A 24,347-nucleotide genomic window follows, 5' to 3' on the forward strand; every position below is an offset into this window, starting at 1 on the left:
TTTAGATTGAAGTTCAGATTTTGACCCCATTTTTGGCGTTTATAAATCATTTCAGTAATTCGCCACTTGGGGTCAGTATTGCTCCACAAATGAAACAGCAGATAAACAGGATGAAGAACAATATCAATATTTCGCCAGTAGGTGTCAGTGTTCCTCCACCAATCCACGGGCGGATGAGCGTGAAAACTTTGTGAGAGCGTTGCCGTGAGATTTCTAAAAGGATATAAATGTCTCAGATAATTTTTGTTGAATTAAATCATGCAGTAAATGTAGCGTTTTCTTACTTCTTACAAACCATTTCAGTAATTCGACACTCTGAGTAAGTATTACTCCAACAATGAAATAGAGTGCTTTAGAAACACAGCTGAAAATGATGAAAAATGACGAACTGTAGTACTTCGCCATGTGCATATGATCGGCTGTATATGACATGTGGATCATTCGACTGACGCCAAATTGGATACGTATGACCTTTGTTGACCTCTAAAGAGAACAACAGCATTGAAATATATTTTGACTCCACTGCGCGTCCTACATTAATCCGCCAGCTATATTTCCTCGCTAAACCAATGAATCTGCACCACATTTTTTGCATCGTCAAGGAGCGCCTCCGAACGCATCAGTGCGTACCGCCTGGTGGACGGGCACGGAAACTGCACAACAACTTCTGTGTTAGCACGTGGCCAGCGTTGATGGAATCTGAGCAACAGCTTCCGCGGTGCGGGCGGAGGAGCTGAAAACTGCGTGAGAGCTTCTGTGGTGGCTGGCGTGAGGCGGCGGTTGCTCGTACCCCGCGGTGGCAATAGGCCGGAGCGGCGCTTGGCTGCGAGGGCCGTTCGAGGCTGCTTGCAGCTTTAATTTTCTTTTGTCTTTGACCACATTGCCTAAATGTTTTTTTTTTTTTTTTTCTACAACAAAGAGCAGAAAGGAGCCTGCTGAGATTCTGAACTCAATGGATATCAGCTGCAGGGATTGCATTATGTTTCAGCAGGAGTTCAGGACTAAATCAAGAGAAAAGTATAAAATTATTTCCTTCCTAAAAGCCCAGTCTGGCCTCAAGCCACGATGGTTTCTGAAAGTCTTCTTTTTAATGACCTCTGTCTGACTGCTGAATGCTGATATTCACACTCTGCATGCTGCTGACGATTTAAGTATGAGCAGATTATTACTAGTAGGAACATTAAATCAAAAGAAGACAAATCTAAAAATATGCAGCCTGAAAATAAAATAGTTCATAAAAGCTGATGTTTATTTTCTAATGTAGATTTTAATTTCTCTCTAGAAATTAACCTGAAGCCCTCTGACTGAACTTGATATTACAATTCCTGGCATGAAATAAGATAACATTACCTGGCATGGCTGCTTCACACCTAAATACATTTGAATTAATGTAACCAACGGAAACAAACATTTAAAAAAAGATTAATAGCTAAAAGATGATCAGTTGGAAAAGCTAATCTGATAACTGCCCTGATATTTAGGATGCTTTCACCAAACTCTAGTTTGTTTGCCTAGAGTGTCAGGTTTGTTTGGGGAGGTTTAATGCACAAACTCTGGTCCGCCTACAAACCTACAGTACGTATTGGTTCACTAAAAGTGAACTCTGGCACAGTTTAATTGGATATGTAAATGGCAAATAATTCATACATAACCTGAAAAAACGTTTCACCAAGAACTGATCCTTGGGGAATGCTTACAATAATTTTTCAAAACAATAATTTTCCACAACTGCTCACAGGCTACAAAGAAAGATTTAAACTGCTCAAAGACCCATATTTCTCATTACCCATTATTTATTGTTATTTAGTATATGAATTGCCTTTTAATATCCAGTAAAACTGCTTCATTAAGAGTCCCCATTAAATAATGAAGTTGAAACTTAGCTTGTGTGGATGGCTATGATTTATTTTGGATGGATTTAATTGTTCATCATCTCAATTGGAAATACTTTAATGTTCACATAACATTTTAGTTTCTACCATATAAATACATATTTTTATGCAAGTAGAATAAAGAGTGTGATTTTATTTCCAGTATGCAGTGACTATCACTTTACAAGTTGAGTCTCTTATAATCGCTTTACAAGACCACTAGCTACATGAAGTATACACTTAAATACAGTATGTTTTGAAGTGATCACACAAGCCAAGCTTGTTTCTCTCTCAGCAATCATAATTGTTCACCATGGTGGAAAAAAATGTGCAAACACTAGACCAGGAATCACTGCAGAACTCTTTGGCCAGTTTCTTGTTCTTAGACAGGCAGGATTTGGCGTTTGTGTCTGGAGCTGCTGGAATGTGAGGCGAGGCAGTCACCGTCTTCTGCACAACTACGAGTCTGAAGTGAGCCTCTCTGGGGGCTTGTCTGCACACGCCTGCCCTCACCAATAACTTTTCATTATGACACAGGCTGTTTTGCTTCTTCAGAGCCCTGGTAATCTGCTTCCAGTAGAGTAAAGTGTTGGATGTATATTGGGGACAAAGAGCTGGTCTGCCCGTATATCTACAGATGAAGCTGGTTTCCCCTGTTTTGCAAGTGACGAAGAGGAACAATGGATCATTTTCTGTTGCAGACCAGGTGCAATGTGAACCATCTTTTGTGACCAGTTTGTCTCCAACAGGTTTCACCCGACTCAGTCCTGATCTTTCCTTGCGATGTCCTCTGTCCCCCCGTCCTCTACGTCCTTGGCTCCTCTGACAGCTGCCCAACATCATCTGATGGGAAATACAAGCGAGCACCATCAGGATGGCTATGTTGGTGAGGAGAGCCATGAAATCCACAGAACACCACCTGCAAAAGAATCCATTAGAGATATGACCCAATACCACTCACAATGCACTTTTCAATGAGAACTGTTTTAAGCCACTACTAGATTAACATTCTGGAAGAATTGAGAGGATAATCAAACTTTTGAAAATAGCATTTCACTCCTATTTGAGTTTGAGAAACTGATTTCAAAATTAGATATACACAAATATTGTAGGTTCATAAAACAGAACTTCTTTAATTTGAGTTCAGTTTACATTAAGCTATACATAACAATTTTGCAAAATAAGAAGCTTTTTCCACTTATTTAAATACATATAAAATTATAAATAACTATTCCTCAAAAATGGTATTCTAACTTTACAATGCAATATCAGTGTTAGAAATGAAGATGCTAATTTTTAAAACTCTTAAATGTAGTCATGTCTGTAATAACATAATGTTATTCATTTAAAATTGATACAAAGTGTTATGCTAATGTATCAAATGAATTAAACATATTGTAGTTAAAACACAACTAAAGGCTCTACAGAGCAGGCTTACTGAAAAAATTGGTCAAACTTACTTGGCGTTTTCAGAGAAAGTTCAGTTTGCTGTCCTGACACATTTGAGCTCTCGTCTTTTCTTGCAGGTTGCAAATGCTGCTGCAAAGTCAGCCCTCCCCTTCAAACCCAGAGCCACACACACACACGATGTATCAAATACAGGCACATGCACAGACATATATGCATATACTCAATACAACGTCCAAGCGAATATACTTACTGAATTCAAAAGTGTTTAGAAATAAATGAAGCTTAACTTTGGCCCCAAAATAAAACAAATTAACTTTACTTGTATTAAAATCAGAAACTATGACCCATACACAAAGAGAAGTCAGCTGAATTGTAATACATTGTGCCTCACTCTCTGACTGAAAGGGAGTAAATGTATATATATAATGTGGATGTGTTAAAAATTTGACTTTACCTATGCCGAGGAATCACATTTAAGAGAATTTTCCAGTTTCAGAATGAGATTCCTGCTTCAAGAAATCTAAACTACACAGCAAGAAATTCTGCAATTTTTAGAAAAGATGACATCTGGGACATTTGAGTCCTTCACTTGATCTTCTGTGAGATTCGGTGAAGTTCAAATGATTTTAAAATGTGTAAGGTGACCCAACATGAGAAAAAAATTTAACAAGTGAGGTTTAATTCATTTACATCATGACGGTTGTTCTTTCTTAGTTTACTTCAATAGTTTGACTCACGAATCATGAAGCAGGAGGATTAATGTCATTAAAACCTTTTCATATTTTGTCACATTGCAACCACAAAGTTCAGTGCATATTAATGGGATTTTATGCAACAGATAAACATAAGGTAGGTAACTGCAAAGTAGAAGAAGAGAAATGCAAAGTTTTAATTTGTTTTTACTAATAAAAATCAGAAAATCAGGTCAAGTTGTTAATATGACACAAAAAAAAGAGATTAATATTTGTAGCTTTTTATCTTGCCATTGAATACCATGTGTATGTGATCAGAAGCCACCAATATGTAGACATAATTTATAGGATGACCTTGATTTTATTCTTTTTATTCCTATGAATTAAGATTTCATCACAATGAATCCATTTAGTCTAGCCTTATCTTTTACGTTGAGCAACAGTGAATGTTAAAGTTCTGCATTTCCAATAAAAATACATATACCGTTGTCATTTAAATGATTTAGCCCAAGCTGCATCTGCATCAAAGATAAAATGGCTAACAATTACAGTACCGAGGTATCGAAGTACAAAAACAAGGACAATGGAGGCTTTCTTTAGTCTTTGAGACATTTATTTCAGAAATGAATGCTCACTCTTGTCAATAAAAATGTTCATAGGTGTGAAAGAAACAGTGTCCTGCTTATTAAGTAAGAAAAAAAAAACACTGAGATATCTGTAAGCTTCATGATGCATCATATACTTGTTGTATAAAAAAATTTCCCCTCCCTTCACAACCTGTCCTATTATATTTACAATTTTTTTTCCAGTTCAAAATTTCACATGGTACCACTGAAAATAAAGCAGATGGACAAGAATTGTTTAACTTATGGTGTTTATTTGACATTTAAAAGCATATTCACAGTCCATATATATTTTTCAAAAAATACCAGTAGAGAGAGAGTTTTTTTTCAAACATAAATTCTGATCGCTGCAAAACAATATTCAAGCTAATTATAGTAAATATCACAAAAAAACACAAACATCTATCCTATCTTTTCACAGGTTAAAGCAGTTCTAATTCATACAGGTCTACTTCATGCAAAACATAAAAGAAGCTGCTCAAGGTTTCCAAAAAAAATGTAGCATCTAAAATTAGAGAAATAAAAATGTAACAGCCACTGTAGTACCAAGATAATTCCGTAAGAGGGCGCTAAAGATGTTTCAAAACAAATAGCTGGCCTGGATTTTTCCTCATCTGGTGGTTTCAGTCACCAATTCAGCACAATCTGTATGCAGAGGAAGATATACAATCCTGATCAGTATGAATCACTGTTGAAAGAAAAAACATTTAAGCAAACAAGATTACACAGGATTATACTTGTGTAATAAAGGTTTATAGCTTAAAAAGATATAAATCCTGAATTTCTGCTGCTCACCTTTTTTGTTAATTCCGAAACCAACCAATTACAAAGGAACAGACGCCCTGCAGGGACCTCCAGCAGTACTGCCGAGCCATTGTCCTCCGGGCGTTCTCTGTCGGAGCTGCCGTCGGCTGTGATTTGGCTCTCTGTGTGGTTTTAACTATCCCTGAAGCCCGAGCTGTTTTAAAAGGTGTCTTCATTGTCAAATTAGGTCTTCCATGTGCAGATGAACTTTGGGGTTTTCCAGGCTGCTTTGATGGCTGCTTTGATGGCTGCTTTGATGGCTGCGCTGCTGGCCGAGACCTTAGGAAAGGACCGGCCGAGAAGATCATCTGAGATTCATCAGTCGCCTTCCTGCACATGTGAGGTTTGATCTCCCTTGGACCCTGACAGGCGTGTGCTTGCTTCCTGAGGACCCACATCATCTGGACGAAGTAGTGCCTGGGGTTTTTGTTGAAAGCACTGCAGGTGTAAGGTTTCCCCACATACTCACACCAGTAGGCACGTCTGTTGCCCTGGCATGACAGCCTCAGCTTTATGTTTTCTCCTTGGCCTGTAAGGATCATGGTGCACTTGTCCTTAGCCTTGGTTTGGAACTTGATGGGATCGTCCCAGATGCTTTGTCTCCTTTCGTCCTGTGCCTCAGCTGGCCAAAGGCAGCAGGCCAGCAGCAGAGCAGTGGCTTGGGTCCACATGGTGCCAGATAGCTGCCGAGAGCAGGATGAGAGTGGAACTGCCTGAGCTGAGGCTTCCTCTGGGTATTTATTGGCCAAGCAGACACACAGTAAGTTTAGGGAACAAAAAATGAGTCAGACTAAGAAAAAGTGGTTATATGGGTGGAGGAGGGGAAAGCCACGTTAGTTCCTGCTGAAATATATGTAAAGCCCACTAAGAAGCAACATGGATTCTCATGTTTGATTGTTTCACATAAAAGAAACAACTGACCGAGATGAAGAAATCTTTTTTTTTTTTTTTTCCAACATTTACTGACTTTAAAACTTTATAGGTCAGTTTCACACTGGATTAATGCGCCCTAATGCACTCATAACCACATATTGTCACAGTTTCCAATTTGATAGATTTTAAGTAGAAATGTGAAATCTGATAGAAACAAGAAAGCTGAACCTCTCTTGTTTACTTTAAGTGGCAGTTAAGGCTCATAACTGTGCAGGGTAACCTATCATTTCCCTCTAAACATAAACCCAGGACAGTGCCACAGAGAAACATGAGTACACAATTGCAGGGATAAGACTGAAAAAGGAGGCAGTAATGGCCATGCCAATTAAGAAAGCACAAGGAAATGTACAAAATAGGAGGGAAGGATGAAGTACACGGTCATGGCACACAGGGTCTAATATGAGATTAATGTTTTGACCAAAACAATTGTAATTTTTTGCAAGAATTAAACAAAACAGAGAGCTAAATTTGATGTAATGTATTTTAACTGGATCAGAAATGCAATGATTTGTGTTCATCATCTTCAAAGTTAAATTAAGTTGTTTTAGAACAAAGTGAAGGAACCCAGTGTTTGAACTAATAACATCCCAAAAGGGCAAAGTTTACAACCTACTTTAACTGTAATTACCAAGTACGATGTGATTCTGACTCATGTGATACAGAACATTTAACTGTAAATCATAATTACATATAAATCCAGAAAGTTGCAACATTTTGAGAAATTAGATAAAACTTTTAAATTAACTGAAACACCCACACAATGTTCAGTGTTTCAGTAAATACCATGAATAAAGTCAGTTTTCTCAAAGTCGGCCTCTGTTTTTGACTGGTTTTCAGACAGAAAAAAGTCTGTGTGTGGTTTTTCTTGGAGTGTTTATTTGCATCCTGCTTGGTGCCTGAGAAAACTTTGAAGCCAAGCTTATGGAAGAGGATAATAATGTCTTATTGAAATAGCTGACCGGTAATGCTACCCACAGGGTTCTGGCTTGGCAGTACAAGTTGGAATGTGCATAGTCTAAGGGGTGCAAAACCATCTGCTCCAATGTTACATACAGTTCCCAGTTAGCATCAAATTTATATTAATTTCAACATATTTTCTTTTTTTTGGCCCTCAGAATTATACATTCCATGTTTTGCCTCACAGTAAAATAGAAAAACTGACAAATTACTTTCTTTTCCATAAAATGTCAAAAATATTGTTACCCCAAAATACAGAACATGCTGAAAAAGGGTAAAGAAAGATTAGAAGTGAAAATAACTTGAAATGGAGAGTTTATTCACAATTTATACACTTTTGTCATATCCACATAAAAAACAAGCATCTTCCTGGATCCATCATCCAACTGCTCAGCATCACATTTCAAACCAGCCACCCATTCATCTGATCAACACAAAGCTATCATATATACCTAATTTAAGCACTTAAGTTGTGAATTTGTCCCCATAAATGCATTACCATACTCCAGCAAGGAGTAAAACTGTGATAGTCAACATGAGCACAGCGATCATCTAAAAATGTCCACCTTGAGGAAAACTATGTTTGTAAATGAAGCAAGCAAAAAAAGAGAGCACTGGGAGGAAACAGAGTTCACATTATGGAAAAGCACAGCTGGGACATTTTAATATGGTAAACAGTATTTCCTTTGGAGAAATAAAATTAATAAAAATAGTGTGTAAAGTCATTGTAGCACAGCAAAACTTGTAAACTGTTGGTAAATATTTTCAGTACTTTGACTGCAAATTACAGTTATTAGCTTTATAGAAGTCAGATGTGCACAAAAATCTACAAAAGTGGGTTAATTTTTAATCCTTGTCATGGTAATCTAATTAAAAGTTGTTAAATGTTAGTATTCTCTTTAGCGACGTCTTAACTGACACATTGTTTATTTTTTTATTCAAGCCCATGGACTTTGTCTTTTAAAAACAATTGCAAACTTGGATCTAAAATGGATTTGTTGGAGTATAAAACAAATGTAATATAACAATTATGGATAAAGTATTAAATTTAGACCACCTTTTCCTATTACAGTTAAAATTTTTTTTTTTTTGATTCACATAAAAACTGACTTTTGTTAACCTTTATATATGGATATTGCATAATCTACTACCTGGTAAATGTTTATAGTTATTGTGCATTTACAGTGATGAAAAAAATCCAGATTTTGGTTGCTAAGGCAGGTATTGCTTTTTTCACAGTCCACATAAACCAGATCTGTGTAAACCATGAAAAATCCTTCTTTTCAACAATCTGATTGATGGTGCTCATTCGTCCCATAAATGGATTGTCTAAGCTCTCACTGGAGAAAGCATCTGTATAGAAATATGACATATAGGATATGTTGATTGGCCTCCCTGATGTAACAATATCAGCATATTTCCCACTCAGCCTCTACATAAAGCAATGATTATTGAATGAACACATTCAAAAGTTCTATGTATTCAGAAATATTGTTTAACAAAAAAGCAGGCAAAGGGCAAAAAGCGTGCAAGAGAAAGACAATTTAAAAATATGGGATTTGGCTTGAGAGTTAACATTCCACTTTAAAATTATGAGTACCATAAAGCAGGAAAGACCTGAAAATGAACACATGTGGTACGTAGAGGAAATAGAAGTTGATGTTATTTTTACTATTATTCTCCAACTGTACTGTATTATTTAAATGGATAGTTCAACCAAAACACATCGGTTATGCATTTGGTACAAATTTGTCATTTGGTGTTACAGTGTGGTTGTGATGGGGATTTTTTTTTTTTTTTTTACCATAACAAAGGAAAATGACTGGTCATGTGTCCCTGGCTTCAAGAATTTGTGTTTTTTTCTAAACCCACTATTCAAAATAATTCTGAAATTTGGTGTTTAAAACTCCAAGTAGAAGAATCACTTTAGAACAATTTACCACTCTGACTTACAAATAAATGGCAAATGTTAACACCTGACACAAGTTTAAATGGTACAGAAAGGGCATTTCCTAAATTTTTTAAATTTAACAAAGTGATATGGGCTTTTTTAACTGCAACGTCATGGTAAAACATCTCAAAGGAAGAGTCCTCTTCAGTGTTTCTTGCATACAGATGGGTCATGTTGCGCTTTTGCCATTTCATACTTTTCCAGTTTTGCCATTTTCACTGAATAGTTGTTGCATACCAACAATAGCAACATCTGTTGTTATTATATAACATTTGTCACTGGATGTTGCATACCAAAATTCAGTCAGGGGACATTTTGTACCCAATTTGACCATTGACTTGATGTTATTTTTGGTGTTTTGCTTCTACTGTAAAAACATCTTTTTTGTCATGGGACTGCAATGAGACCGGTCCAAGCAGATATGAGTCAAAACCAATAAAAAAAGGTGCAATATAATTTTTTTAAGAAATAAAATTGTATTTTATTTATTAAACTATTCCTGAGATTTGATCAAGAAGATACAAGTTGTGTGTTTTACAGGTAAGAAATGGAAGAATTTGGGGACAAAATGCCTACATTTGAATGAGGTTTTGAATTGTCAAAGAGGAAAATTGACCCATAGCCACCTAAAATCAACAAAACCAACATGTCTGGAAATATTGTAAACAACTTAAGAAAAAAAAATAGTCATGCTTCGTTTTCTTACAAATTCTCTCCACAAGTTGTTATGTTCACACAAGCCTTTTCTCAACTGGTAAAATATCACACACTTGTGTCTCAGTTAAAAAGGATGCATTTTTTCAACAAAACAATCAGATCTTTATGAAACCTGCCTTTTGACACTCACTTTGAAAGTGCAACACCCTTTTTAACTGAAGAAAATATAACTTTCTCCAGCTTCTCTTTTCTTGAGCACAAAGTTCATAAAAATGAGCAAACACAACAGTCAATGTTATGTCCTCTCAAGGGCTTTTTCAACTTGGTTTTGTGTCCAAACAAATGTAAACACAGACACAGCAGTCCTGGAAAATGTAGATGAAACCCGGCTCAGATTGATGCTGAGGGCTGATAAGGTTAGCGTCCTGCCGGCAGAAACCAAACTGGAGAATTTGATCTGCATCATTGAACAAGCACCTTCCTTGTTCTTCTTTTGAAGTGAAGAAACCAGCAATATGTTGAAGTTCATCAAGTGAGCTACAATAAATAGAAAAGAACATTTTGTTAACTGATAAATTGTGAATACGTTTTTGTAAATATACTGCCTGGCCAAAAACAAGTTGGTAACCAAATAAAAAAAGGTCACAATAAGCTTTTGCAATGCCACAAGATTTATTCATAACCAGAATTACATACATTTTTAACCCTGATCTTGGTTTGATGATGGAGGAGTGCTGCCAACTAATAATATAACTTGATCTTATTGTATTGCTCCAGAACTCAAACATTATGCTCCCTGGCAAACTGAAGCTTTTTCTCTAGTCGGCCTCACTGATTAGAGGTTTTCTAACTTCTGCACAGCTGTTCAGGCCCAAAGCCACAGTGCGAGTCCCCTTCACACTGTGTGTAGAAATGCTCTTACTTTTACTTACACTTAAGTTATTCTGTTGTTTTTCTTCTGTTTAATGTTAACAAATATTTAACTCCTATGTTTAAATTCCTAATCAGATCCCTAATCATAATCATTCAGGATTCTTAACAGACCACATTTCTTCCTGAAAACGATGGTTCCTTACTGTTCTTCAGGTTTATAAATATTCATTCGACATTTAACCTAATTCTGTAATTTCATCAGTTTTATTCTCTGCTTACTGCCAATAATTTGACCTTTCTTAAACAAACGGGATGTGTCTTTCCACATGATGTCTGAGAAATGAAAAACAACTCATTACAGTTGGAGATGCTAGCGTGTTGCTAGAGAAGTGGATCTCCAAATTGTCCATTTTTTAAACTAGTGTGTTAACACAAAGCCTGGGAACACAAAGCCCAATCAATTCACTTTCACCTTAATACATCAGAACGAAGTTTCAAAGAGAGGGAATTATCTTACTTGTAATCAATAGAAATGACCTCAGTCAGATGTTATCATCAAGACAAAAAGCTACTTTCCAAATGTAATGCTGCAAAATCTAAGACTAAATTAGATTTAATGACAGTGGCTCTGTGTAATCCTGTGTATTGATATGTCAGATGAAACTCATTCAATTATTAGAGCTGCACATTTAATCAAATACCTGCAACCTGAAACATGAAAAACACAATAAAACATTACCATGATGTTTAGTTCCAGTTGTCAAGGGCACTGCAAGGACAAAAAACAGAGAAAGATACTTTAGATATCACGACGCAAGAAAAATATTTCAAAACAGAAATATCCCTAAAATAAGTTAAGATTTTATTGCAGTTCCTTAGATTCTTAATAAATATTTGTAATGTAGTGCAGGCTCTGTGACTCTGAGACTGCAGAGATCTTCACAAAATCCAGAGTTGGTCGAATCTGCATTTCACCAAATAATCCCATCAAAGCTAATCGATTGGTGGCTCTTCTGAAAACATGTAAAAGGTCTATAAAGGTAGTTGCAATAATCTAAAAGAAAACAACAATGCTGTAGCATTTCTCAAATGTACTCAAATTAACCCTCTCCAGGCAGATGTTGCAGATTTGCAACAGCTAAATGCTACTTAGCTAGTCTTTGCAAGTAATTTGAGCCTGAGAGGACTAAAGGTCGGATTTTTAAAATTTTTTATTATTGTTATTGTGAGATGATGCTGCTGTAAGACATATTAGACTGAAAATATTTTTAAGGCGTTACACAAAGTGATTTCATTCAAGGTGGAAGGTGCTGTTAGGTGGAGATAACTACATATAAAAGGGTTTCACATCGCTCATGCACTAACTGAACACAACCACTCACAAGAGGCTAGTAGACACATCAGAGAATGTTTTCTAAACTGCAGGATATTATCCTAAATATAAATCAACATAAAATTGAAGGTTTCTTCTCTCTAAAACACTGAGAGTCATGAGCATCTACAGTAAATTTAGTCATTCTCACCATGATGGCATTTCAGCAAGCAGAAAAAGCACTAAAACAAGCTGTGAACAGGTGTTAAGAGTGTTACCACATTAGCAATATAAGATTTAAAACAGATGATCGCTGACTCAGCAGGACGGCTGTGAGGAGAGGTGTGAGGAAATCGGTGTTAGAGAGACAGAGTCGTCGTTTTGTGTTACCAGTACCTTTCTGGAGCCAAGCGAGAGCTGACTCTCACCAGTCGATGTGCCTCGGAGGAGCCGAGGCCCGGGGAAACCTGTTCATTGTGTCATATGTTGGGACGCTACCATCACAGGAACAAACACGCACACATGGAAAAACGTTACCAGACAGACTCAACATTTCACATTCACTTCCTTTTGATGGCAAGAGGAGAAGGGTGAGCACTTCATACAACAGAGAGCAAAACAGTCTCTGAGTAGCTTACTGTGCAAACAGAGTCATTTATTGTTGATCAACTAAACTATGCGAATTAACTTATGTAATACTCCTATTGATGCACGAGTTTCATTCCAAAAGCTTAATGCAACTCAAATAGAAAGATAAGGTTTAACAAAAAGTTGCATTAATCTTGCAAGTTCAAACTGGAAATGAAACTCATATTTTTTCAAACTGCAACAAGTCAGAGCAACCCCTCATTGAGATGTTTTACTCTCTGTGTTTATCTTGTTGGATTGTGCCAACTCATCTGCATCCAAATGCAACTTAAAAAGACATCTGGTTAGAGTCAGAAAAGAAAATCAAAAGTAGCATCATATCCAGGGACACACGAAAGCTTAACATGCTTGCCTCTCTCTGAACAAAATGATCAGGTGTACATTCATCGGATTTTGGCCGACACTAAACGAGAGGAAACAGGAGAAGGTTTCATTTCATTCCACAGGAATTTCCCAGCATCAGAAAGAAAGCAGTTGGTTAGTAATACGATAGATTCCCCCAAAACCACCAAGCAGAACATTTACAACATGACAGTGAAGTAGTGGTAGCAGACAGATTCATCAGCCTTCCAACATCAATGTTGGGAGGTGGAAGAGTCAGAATGATTATTGGAAACTGACACCCTCATTTCTCTTTGATGAGTTTAAATAAGGGTACAGCTTTCCTCAGAGTAAAGACTGTAATTTTTGATATATAGTAACAAAATGAGCTCCTTCTTTTTCTCTATTAAGATGTTTCAGCTCTTATTTTCTAATACTCACCTGTAGTTTACCTTTGCTTACTGTGTTAAGCAAATATTTTGACTAAATATAAATTGCAGTTACATTTCTTTAAGTTGTGATATTTAAAATATTGATTGTGCAAATGGCACTTTTAAAAGATTTATGTGTACTAGCTTTAGATACTCTCTAAGACAAACCTTTATTAGTATTTGTTTTCCAATAATCCCCAGTCTTCAAGTTGACTAACACAAATTGTTCTTTATTCTGCTCCATATTTCATCCCCAAAGAAAACAGCAGGGCTATGATCTGATGTTCATCAGCAAATCCCACATTTCACCCCAAATGTTAAACCACTGCTGAAATTCATTTTAAAGCACTTTTTATCATAGATCAAAAAACTGATTCTGGATTGTTTCTAATAAAAGCTACCACAACTTGCCAGTTTAAAGGTCTGCTATAATATCACACCTACTTATGCATGTGTGCATCTTGAAATGACTCCCTCTGAAAGCATGCACTGTGTTCAGCCATATTATATATAAAACCAACTTCCCAGGCATGCATCCACCTCCACCATGACATGCAGTCAGCAGGATAAATGGAAAATTTACCTTGTCATCATAGGATTAGGAATACCTTGTGAACTCTCACTATGATAACCATTATTACCAATTTCCATACTGAAAATAAAACATTGTGAAGAAAAATGGAATGAAAAATGAGAAATGCGACATGCTGAATAAAATGTTTTCTTTGTTTTCCTTTATATGTGGATGAATCTTTAAACAATATCAGGAGATGAATATGTTCTGAGTATAAACCTTAGTGTTTTATTTACACAATATATATATATATATATATATATATATATTTTTTTTTTACAAAAAACACTTTAATGATTGCAAGAGCCCTTCATGAAAGGTACTGTAAGGGGCACTTCTTAAACATAGCACATGACAAAAAGCCACATCGCCCACCCACATGAGCAAAAATGCAAACGAGCACCAAGAATTTAGTAAACAGCTTTCTATATACATTACTTAGAAAAAAAAGCACAGAGTGAGAGAAGTTAAAATGAAAAGGATGTTGGGGAAGAACATCTTACTTTTTCATGGGAATTGTCTCAACGCTATGGAGATACACAGAAAACAGGAACATAAAAATGTTATTGAGATTTTCAGTAAAAGAAATGCATCAAAAGTCCTTCTGTGCAATCCAGCACTGACTGCACAGAGGGAGATGCAGTTGATCAGCTGAGATATTACAATTACTACTACTGTAGATAAAGCAATGAGTTCACAGAGTCTGAACATGAAAAAAGGCCCATGAAGAAGAAATAAGAATTAACTAATTTATCAGTGTCTTTTCTTTGTAAAGTGCCAAGTGCTTGACAAAGAAGAATGAAGAAATAAAATAAAAAATATGGAAGATGGAAATAGTAGGAATGGTTATCACAAGGTAAAATGCCAGGTCCCAGAAACAGAGGAGCTTAAGGGAAGAGAAAAGGGAGCAGAAAATAAATTGAAATAGGAAAGTTCAGTAGTACAGAACAGTTTTAGAACTGTTTAAGAACCCATTTTAAGGCAAACCAGAAAAATAACCAATTAAATTCAGACACACAAAAGAAAAGCCTAAAAGATAGAAGGATGTCCTGCAACCATCAAATATTTAAAATATATGTGCACTAATTTAGATCTAATAGAGCCATAACAGAACTAAAATTGCAGCTTTATAGTAATAATAGATACAATAAAAACATGAGAGAAGAAAAATAAATGCAATAACTCACTCATCATAAACATCCTCTGTGTCCATCCTGCGGTAGTACTTGGCTAGTTTCACAGCTAGTATTACGCTTGGGAGCAAGAACAGTGTGCTGCAGCCCAAACCCATCCAGAAAGTGTTCTGTTGAAAAGATAATTTAAAGAATTATATTTCTCATAAATTTATATAAAGTTATTAAAGTTATAAAGTTATATAAAGTTATTATTGCCTTGTAAAGTATTTATACCTCCTAAGCTTTTCATGTTTATTTGTAAAGACAATAAAACATTTTATAAACCATGAATCATTTTCCTTCCACTTCAAAATTGTGCACCTCGTTGTAGTAATCACTTAAAATCACATTAAAATGCACTGAAGTTTATAGTTGTAATGTGGAAAAGTTAAAGGGGTGTGGCTACTTTTGAAATGCATCAGAACTGCTGCTTTTAATTTGGCTTTGACTTACAGACATAGAATTTCGATATTGACCTCATTCCCTTTGGGCGAGTGATAACACTGCTGCACAACTAGATTTGTTTCACTTGGCCCTTGGGGGGGTTAAAGCATTAAACCTAAACTTCTGCACTGAAACACAGAGATCTGCATAAAGTTTGATTAGGTGGAATCTATTTTCATTATTGCCATTGTTACCATAGAATCCACCAGGAAACTGCAGGTCATGATCTGCGCCGTGTCCAAGATGTTGCTGAAGGGCTTGCATGGTGCAACCTCCAAAGCCAACTACAAAGGATATAAACAGGAAATGTTATCACACCGCGGTACTTCCAGTAAACACAAAGTTTCTTAACTGTGGCACAACACATCCAGCTCTGACTGTTCCTGAACAACAACATTGAGACTGAAACAAAAAAAAGTTTTATTGACATATATGAGAATCAGAGCTAAAATATCTTATTTTTCACTTTGGTTTGAATTCCTTTGGCTTCACTGCAGCAGAAACCATCATGCCTCAAAGTAAATTCCTCAGATTTAAAGGAGCTGTAGCTTTTATATTTGTCCTCTCTATATTTACCCCAAAAACTGTTATGCAAGTTTTTTGTTTTCCACTGTATAATATTGAGCTTTTTTCATAACTCAGGCTGCAGAAAATCCTTTAACTAACCATGAACAAAATAATGCATAAAACATTACATTTACATAATATGAAAATGGTACATAAACACTTACTGATGTTTTGACCCATTCTATGTACTGATTGAAATAGCCAATAATGGTTGCTGAGTATTTTCTTGTTTCCTGTAGGAAATTAGAGAACAGCTGTTAGTTTAACACAATCACAAAACTGAGATTAAGCAAACAGATACATTTACCTGATTGATTAAAAGTGTTGCATTCTGGGAGATGAGGTGCTGAGCAGCTTCAATGGTCTCAAGAACATCTGTGACTTTGTTCTGTAAAGACAAACTTGTCAGTACCAATGTGACCGTAAATTTGATTTTTGGTAGCGGTTTTTACCGGGAGGTCAGAAGCTGTCCTCTCCAGGAATCTCATACTCTGGTTCAATGCACTCTGAGAAAAAAACAAAAAATAATATATTATTTTCAGAAGTTAAAGACCAACAGAAAACTGAGAGCAACACAAATACAATGAGTGTCATTAATTAAATTTTTGGCATGCTGGAGGATTTTGTTCCAAAATCAAATATCCACAATGCAAAGACATAATCACATACACAACATAAAACAAATAAGGACTGTCCCTTTATTTTGTCCAAAAAAACCCAAACATTTATTCTCTTCATGTGGATATTTTGCACTATTTTGGCACAAATACTTTTGATATAAACTACAAGTTTGTGAAAACAACAATAAAAAGTGTCTCTGCAACAAAAGAACATCTCATAGATGGGTTGTTTGTTTTAAGCTCCAGGTAATAACACAGTTAATGCATATCATATCATAGACTTGTGCTTACCCTTGCTCTAACATATTTCTTGATGGTGAACAGAGAAAAACAAAACAACAAAACATAAATAAATGTTGTGTTGAGAGCCAACAATGGTTGCATCTGTTTGTCCTAGATGATATCTGACAGAGTGAAAATAATATAAAGCTGAATATTTCATATTTAATGTGTTCTGACACAAGCCCGAGGGCAACAAGTGCTATTTTATTTTACAGAACAGCAGACAAAGCAACATTTTTTTATAATCAAACCTCTATACTGTAGACTTTTATCATTGAATAATTACTTAAAATTATTGGTTATAAAAGCAGAAACAATGAGTTTCTAAAGCAGATGGATGTAAAATCAGCACAAAATGTAAAGTGGGAATTTCTTTCTCAGGCAAGAAAGCTGCTATGAAACGACAGCAATGGGAAAAATACAAAATGGTGAAAAAGTGAAATGACCATTACAAACTAAGGCAACAAACATAAAATGCCAAAGTGCAAAGGTCAGTTTTACTAATTTCTGCAGCACCAATTAAATGCAAATATCATCTCAAGGTTATTTACAAGATACAAAGCAATTCATAAAAATAAATATATTATTAAATCAATCTAAAACAATTTAATTGTTTATGTCCAGTTCCAATACAACATCTACATGAGTCTACGGTATTTAGGTCTTCATTGTTTGGTGCAAGTGAGAGAATTACTTGTTTTCTTCTAATATTAACTGTATTTGTCATAAATTTATTCCATTACATATTGAAAGTGTATGTCATCATTTTTGTTTTGTTTTTATGTGTTTAGGGTGGATAACTGCAGATCCGGTTGAAACCAAGTTTTGCCAAAAGTATATGGGACACGCAGTGGGGATTACCATGGCCTGCTCCATTGGAGCGATCTGTTGTCTGTGGACCCGCTGCAGAGTGGCCACATGGCCCTTCAGAGCTGTCTGCAGAGGTCCCCTGGGCTGGAGAAGGAGACAAAACAAGTCGAGTTTTATTCCAAAAGAAGAGGAAGAAACAAAAGACTGCATTTGTGAGATTCCTGCTGCCCAGACATTTCTTAAACTTTGGGTCACGTAACAGAAAACAAAGCATGTTTTAGCTCATCATACATCAGGAAAGAATCAAATGGTTTATAAATGTAATCTTTTTCTTAAAAACACATTTTTTCCAGTTTATCAAACTGCCAACTTTTAAATAATTACATTTTGTTTTTGCATTTGAAAGTGCACAAAGATTTTGTTTTTGCCAACACAATCATTCTGCATGAAATAACACCAGTGTCTGTGTAGCAGCATCAGTTAAAAAAAAAATTATTTAAAAAAATCATTCTCCATCACAATTTGAGAAAACAGATGCATTAAAATAATCTCTTGTGCAGAGATGAAATAATAAGAAACTCCACAATGTGAATGTTGGTGCAACAGCTAATGAAGGCAGATCAGCTTCCTCACCATCAGGTCTGTCTGGGACTCCAGCTCTTTGGCGAATGACAGAACATCCACCACAGTGACTCCTTTATTCACCTTAAGCAGACAAAGAAGTCAGTAACACAAACACTGAGCTTGGATGGATGCACACACATTTATTAAATAGAAAGTAATCTCTTACACATGTAAGTATTGATAATGCAGGGAAGGATTTATAGTTTATACAGTGATTTTCTTCAGGCATATTTGATTAGAACAATTTCCCCCTGTCCCTTACATAATTAATGACTGCTATGAGCAGAAACTCTTAAAGTAAATTCTTGAATCCTGCATTTAATACGTTCAGACATAGTTGTTCCTAATTTGCCACCAACATGCAGGTCAAAGCTTTACAAAACATTCAACTTAAATTGCTCACAAATTTTGAAATAATTGCAGTTATTCTTCAAATCTATGTACAGAAAAAACATGGGATTGTAATTTATTGTGTTTTTCTTCAGCTAAGGCTTTTAGCTCACCTTAACCCAAACTGAATAAGACCAAATCTCTCGTTTCCTTGTACAAACTCAGAAATCGGAGGCTTCTGACTGAGAGAATGAAAGTTAAACTAAAGATTTCACACATCTGCTTGTAGATTCAGTCTGAAGGATAATTACGTTTTTGCTCTCAGTCTCAGGTCTTTAAAGTGAAGCTGATTGATTGATGAAAAGAGCAAATGTCAAGTTCTAGCCCACACCTTCACACCTTTGGCCTGGATTGGACCCTTATTGGATAACTTAGCTTTAGCAGTCCTTTGCAGAACTCTGCCTGAAGCTTGTTAACTGATTTAGGTGTTGATAAACCTAATAAGTCAATTATTAAATAATTTAAATCTATTTTTTCACAGACATGATTTCACAATTGCAACAATTTATACATCAAAACGCAAAAATAAAAACTATTCAAAACCATCCACTGAAAACATGCTTTTCTCCTGTTCATGTGTTTCTACAATCACAGCATATGTCACCTCGTCAAGGTAGTCAGCATAGTTGATCTCTGATAGGCCAGCTTCAGAGAAATCTAGGAGGTTCTGCTTCCCCTCTGCTTCTAAAAGGATTATCGCTCTCAGATCAATCTGAAAGTTCTCCAGCTGACGCACCACATCCTTAGTGAACTGTAAACAGAAGTTTGGATGAGAATATAAACCCTGAACAACTCAACTTTCACATTTACAGGTCAAAATCTTCTTTCTAAACAGGGCAGATGTCTGTAACAATGTGGCAGCATGCTATGCTACATGCTGTCTACAAGCCTTCCAGAGCCAGTGACAGGCCCAGGAAGGGTTGAAGTGGTAAAATGATTACAGCAAAATATTAGGAAAGCCTACAGGACAATTAGTTTCCATCTACCAGAGAACTATGACTTTAGAGAACATTTATTTTCCAGCAACACAACGACCTGAAGCACTAAGCTAAAGCTACACAGAAATGGTTCAAAGACAACCAGGTGAATGTTGTAGAGTGGCCTAGTGAAAGTCCACACCAAATATATATACTTTGGTATTTACTTGAGAATCTCTTGCTTTCCATTTGTGCTATAAAAAAGAATCTGTCCCTGTTTGCACCAAGACTAAGTGGATTATAGGAGAAACTACAAAAGACTTTATTAGGTCTTCTTTTATTTTGAGGTCTTCTGTAAACCACAGTCATCATTCTCAGACATGTCTTTGTAGGAAAAAATTTGAAAAAGAATGCCTTGACCAAAAAATGCCTGCTTTGCCAGCCAAGAAAGATGTTTTTTGCGCAACTATAAAGAGAACAAAAAAACACATTGGGACAGTAAACCAGTTTCTAGGATAACTGTATGGGCACGTCAAAAGTTTTGGATTTTCCAGAAAAGTAAAAATGTTAGCCATATGTTTTTACTGGGTGTTTGTTTTCTTCAGTGGGCTAACATGAATGTTGTTTTAGAGTTCAATCAAAAATGAAGAGACTATTCACCAAATAGCAACACTATATTCAAGTTTAGAAAGAAGGAAGATGATGGTATTATCTTAACTTTTTATTAAGGCGTTACTCTCCACATCAAAAACACCGTTTATGATAGACAACATAAAATGATGAGAAGTTTAAATTGTTTCATATAAGACTATTGCATTTTATTAATCAAATATGACTATATTATTGATATCCATAGAAATGTCAATGTTCATGATTTGATTTGATAATGTGGACAAAAAGTCTGATTGGGTAATAACGACACTGGTTTTCCCAAATAGCCATATATATATATATATATATATATATATATATATATATATATATATATATATATATATATATATATATATATATATATATATATATAAAAAAATTCCCTTCTCACCCACCGCGGGTGGTTCTTATCCTCTGAGCTCGGGTCCTCTACCAGAGGCCTGGGAGCTTGAGGGTCCTGCGCAGTATCTTGGCTGTGCCAAGGACTGCACATTTCTGGACTGAGATGTCTGATGTTGTTCCTGGGATCTGTTGTAGCCACTGCTCCAGTTTGGGGGTTACTGCCCCGAGGGCCCCGATGACCACAGGCACCACTGTGGTCTTCACCTTCCAGGCCCTCTCCAGTTCTTCCCTGAGGCCCTGGTATTTCTCTAGTTTCTCGTGCTCCTTTTTCCTGATGTTGCAATCACTTGGTATTGCTACATCTACCACAACGGCTTTCCTCTGATGTTTATCCACTACGACAATGTCTGGTTGGTTCGCCATTACCATTTTGTCTGTCTGGATCTGGAAGTCCCACAGGATCTTAGCTCTGGTGTTCTCCACCACCTTTGGGGGTGTTTCCCACTTTGATCTCGGGGTTTCCAGTCCATATTCTGCACAGATGTTCTGTACACAATGCCTGCCACTTGGTTATGTCGCTCCATGTACGCTTTCCCTGCCAGTATCTTGCACCCTGCTGTGATGTGCTGGACTGTCTCAGGGGCCTCCTTGCACAACCTACACCTTGGGTCTTGTCTGGTGTGGTAGATCTGGGCCTCTATTGCTCTGGTGTTTAGGGCCTGTTCCTGGGCGGCCAGGATGAGGGCCTCTGTGCTGTCCTTGAGTCCAGCTTTTTCCAGCCATTGGTAGGATTTACTTATATCAGCCACTTGGGTTATTTGCTGGTGGTACATCCCATGTAGGGGTTTGTCCTCCCATGATGGTATCTCTGGCACCTCAACCTCCGTTCCCTGTTGTCTGAGACATTCACTGAGCACATTGTCTGTTGAGGCTTTGTCCCTGATGTATTTATGGATCTTAGTTGTTTCGTCCTGGACAGTGGTTCTCACACTCACTAGTCCTCTGCCTCCTTCCTTGCGGCTCGTGTACAGTCTCAGGGTGCTGGATTTGGGATGGAACCCTCCATGCATTGTTAGTAGCTTTCTGGTCTTAATATCTGTGGCTTTTATCTCCTCCTTTGGCCAGCTAATTATTCCAGCAGGGTATCTGATTACTGGCAAGGCATAGCTGTTTATCGCACGGATTTTGTTCTTGCCATTGAGCTGGCTTCTCAGGACTTGCCTTATTCGTTGGAGGTATTAGCTGTGGCTCCTTTCCTTGTGACCTCATCGAGGTTGCCATTTGCTTGTGGTATACCTAGGTACTTGTAACTGTCCTCTATGTCTGCTATTGTTCCTTCTGGGAGTGAGACCCCTTCTGTGTGGATGACCTTCCCCCTCTTTGTGACCAGCCGACCACATTTCTCTAGTCCGAATGACATCCCAAGTCAGTGCTGTAGATCCTGGTGGTGTGGATCAGTGAGTCGATGTCTCGCTCACACTTGGCGTACAGCTTGATGTCATCCATGTAGAGTAGGTGACTGATATTGGCCCCATTTTTGAGTCTGTATCCGTAGCCAGTCTTGTTGATAACTTGGCTGAGGGGGTTCAGGCCTATGCAGAACAGTAGCGGGGACAGAGCATCTCCTTGGTATATGCCACATTTGATGGACACTTGTGCAAGTGGTTTGCAGTTGGCTTCAAGGGTGGTTTTCCACAGCCTCATCGAGTTTGCAATGAAGGCTCTCAGAGTCCTGTTGATGTTATACATCTCTAAGCATTCAATGATCCAAGTATGCGGCATTGAGTCATAGGCTTTCTTGTAATCAATCCAAGCCATGCACAGGTTCGTGTGTCGGGTTTTGCAGTCTCGGGCAACTGTGCGGTCTACGAGGAGTTGGTGTTTGGCTCCTCTGCTATTACACTGATACCCTTCTGTGCCGTGCTGTGTTTATCCATGTGTTTGCTTATCTTGGCCGCTATGATGCCTGACATGAGCTTCCAGGTTGTGGAGAGGCAGGTTATTGGTCGGTAGTTGGGTGGGACTGGACCCTTTGATGGATCCTTCTGGATTAGGATTGTCCGCCCTTCAGTTAACCATTCAGGGTGAGTCCCACTTTGTAGCAGCTGGTTCATTTGGGCTGCCATTCGCTCATGGAGAGCAGTGAGTTTCTTTAGCCAGTAGGCATGGATCATGTCAGGCCCTGGTGCTGTCCAGTTTTTCATACCTGAGACTCTTTCTTGGACATCTGTCACAGTGATGGTTACCGGGGCTTGCTCAGGGAGGTTGCTGTGGTCCTCTCGTAGAGAGATCAGCCACTGTGCATTGCTGTTGTGGGACGCCTCCCTTTCCCATATGCCTTTCCAGTATTGTTCCGTCTCCAGCCTTGGTGGGTCTGCTCTGTTGTTATTGTTACCCTGCCATTGAGAGTACACCTTAGCTGGTTGAGTGGAGAAGAGCCGGTTAATCCTTCTGGATTCATTCTCCCTTGTGTATCTCTTTAGGCGGCTGGACAAGGCTTGGAGCCTCTGTTTGGCAGTCTCGAGTGCTTCAGGTATGGGCATCTGCCTGTACTTTCTGGGTACTGGTCTTTTCATTGCACCTTGTGGAGCTCTGACAGTTGGCTCACTTCCCTTGTTACCTTGATTTTAGCCTCTAACCGTCTTTTCCATGGTGGGTATTGGGTCTCATGGTTGCTCTTATAGCCAAGTATCTCAAGGATCACTGATGCTGAGTGTAGATCAGCTCATTGGTTTCTGTTATGGTGTTGGTAGGGATCGTCTCAATGCTGCATTCACATTCTCAATGAGACTTTCAGATGGTACTTCACTCAGCCGTTGTAATTGGCGCCGGGGAGGCCTGGTTGTCATTCGGGTCATGATTCTCTCTCTCAGGTCAGCAGCTGTCTCGTTCAGCTCTGTTTCGCTCATTGGGGCCGTGTATCCCTCACTGGGTGGGGACTTGTAGTTAAGTCCCCACAGTCCTGACATCCGGGTTCCTCCCTTTTGCCGTAGCATTTGTGTTGTATCTCGTCAATCTCAAGTTGTGATAGCAGTTGCCGTTTGCGGATGTTGGAACACTGAGCTACTAGTTGTTTAGCGCTTAGTGTTGACTGGGGATGTCGAAGTAACCATTCCTTCCCCAGTCTTTGCATGTAACCCCTCTGACTAGGGTTACTTGAGTAGTAGCATTCCAACAGATCCACATTTTCATCTCTCGCCCATTTCCGTCTTGTTCCAGTAGCCCATTTGTCATCAAGGTGCTCTGGTTCCCCAACACCTGACGCAGACCTTGTTTGGCCGGGCGACGTCTGAGCCGGCATGTTATGCAACTTAGTATCTCTCATGGTATGAGGTAGGCAGTAGCTTGAAGGGTCTTGCCTAAGGACCCAGACTGGATTCGAACCCTGCCCTCTCGGGTGATATACTGATGCCTTATGTATTGAGCTATCCAGTCATATATATATATATATATATATATATATAT

The 24,347-nt window shown here is 37.7% G+C and overlaps 3 protein-coding genes across 16 annotated transcripts in view; all 3 read right to left on the bottom strand.

Annotated features, from left to right (window-relative positions):
- Window positions 1-1,939: 1,939 nt before the first annotated feature.
- On the bottom strand, window positions 1,940-3,397 carry LOC129360671 (fibroblast growth factor-binding protein 1-like). Its single transcript, XM_055031003.1, has 2 exons — window positions 3,332-3,397; window positions 1,940-2,790 (listed from the first exon to the last, which is right to left on the bottom strand). Exon 2 carries the CDS (start codon window positions 2,769-2,771, stop codon window positions 2,163-2,165), a length of 609 nt encoding a protein of 202 aa, XP_054886978.1. The 5' UTR covers window positions 2,772-2,790; window positions 3,332-3,397; the 3' UTR covers window positions 1,940-2,162.
- Window positions 3,398-4,608: 1,211 nt separating this feature from the next.
- On the bottom strand, window positions 4,609-6,143 carry LOC129360569 (fibroblast growth factor-binding protein 2-like). 2 transcript variants are annotated; one of them, XM_055030890.1, is made up of 2 exons: window positions 5,392-6,143; window positions 4,609-5,284 (listed from the first exon to the last, which is right to left on the bottom strand). In XM_055030890.1, the coding sequence occupies exon 1, from the start codon at window positions 6,069-6,071 to the stop codon at window positions 5,400-5,402; it is 672 nt and encodes a 223-aa protein (XP_054886865.1). In that variant the 5' UTR covers window positions 6,072-6,143; the 3' UTR covers window positions 4,609-5,284; window positions 5,392-5,399. The 2 variants fall into 2 exon arrangements, with proteins under 2 accessions (XP_054886865.1, XP_054886864.1); XM_055030889.1 differs by having other exon boundaries at window positions 4,609-5,241; window positions 5,392-6,142.
- A 1,445-nt stretch (window positions 6,144-7,588) lies between these two features.
- LOC129360290 (prominin-1-A-like) overlaps window positions 7,589-24,347 on the bottom strand; it is a 63,024-nt gene continuing 46,265 nt past the window's right edge. For 2 of the 13 annotated variants that reach the window (XR_008605999.1, XR_008605997.1), the window contains 12 exons: window positions 19,574-19,720; window positions 18,589-18,660; window positions 18,007-18,099; window positions 17,155-17,172; window positions 16,696-16,749; window positions 16,551-16,631; window positions 16,408-16,476; window positions 15,871-15,960; window positions 15,245-15,360; window positions 14,561-14,584; window positions 11,511-12,577; window positions 7,589-10,435 (listed from right to left, as the gene is read on the bottom strand). Coding sequence is in view for 3 of the 13 variants with exons in the window: in XM_055030400.1 (XP_054886375.1) it covers window positions 11,519-11,540; window positions 14,067-14,135; window positions 14,561-14,584; window positions 15,245-15,360; window positions 15,871-15,960; window positions 16,408-16,476; window positions 16,551-16,631; window positions 16,696-16,749; window positions 17,155-17,172; window positions 18,007-18,099; window positions 18,589-18,660; window positions 19,574-19,720 (855 nt within the window). In the remaining 10 variants the exon portion in view is untranslated. Of the gene's footprint in view, window positions 10,436-11,510; window positions 14,944-15,240; window positions 15,361-15,870; window positions 15,961-16,407; window positions 16,477-16,550; window positions 16,632-16,695; window positions 16,750-17,154; window positions 17,173-18,006; window positions 18,100-18,588; window positions 18,661-19,573; window positions 19,721-24,347 lie in introns of those variants that run through there. The other 11 variants (XR_008606005.1, XR_008605998.1, XM_055030400.1 and 8 more) reach the window with 10 other exon arrangements.

Source organism: Poeciliopsis prolifica, unplaced genomic scaffold, assembly GCF_027474105.1.
Source record: "Poeciliopsis prolifica strain line A6 unplaced genomic scaffold, Auburn_PproV2 SCAFFOLD006, whole genome shotgun sequence".
Taxonomy (NCBI): Eukaryota; Metazoa; Chordata; class Actinopteri; order Cyprinodontiformes; family Poeciliidae; genus Poeciliopsis; species Poeciliopsis prolifica.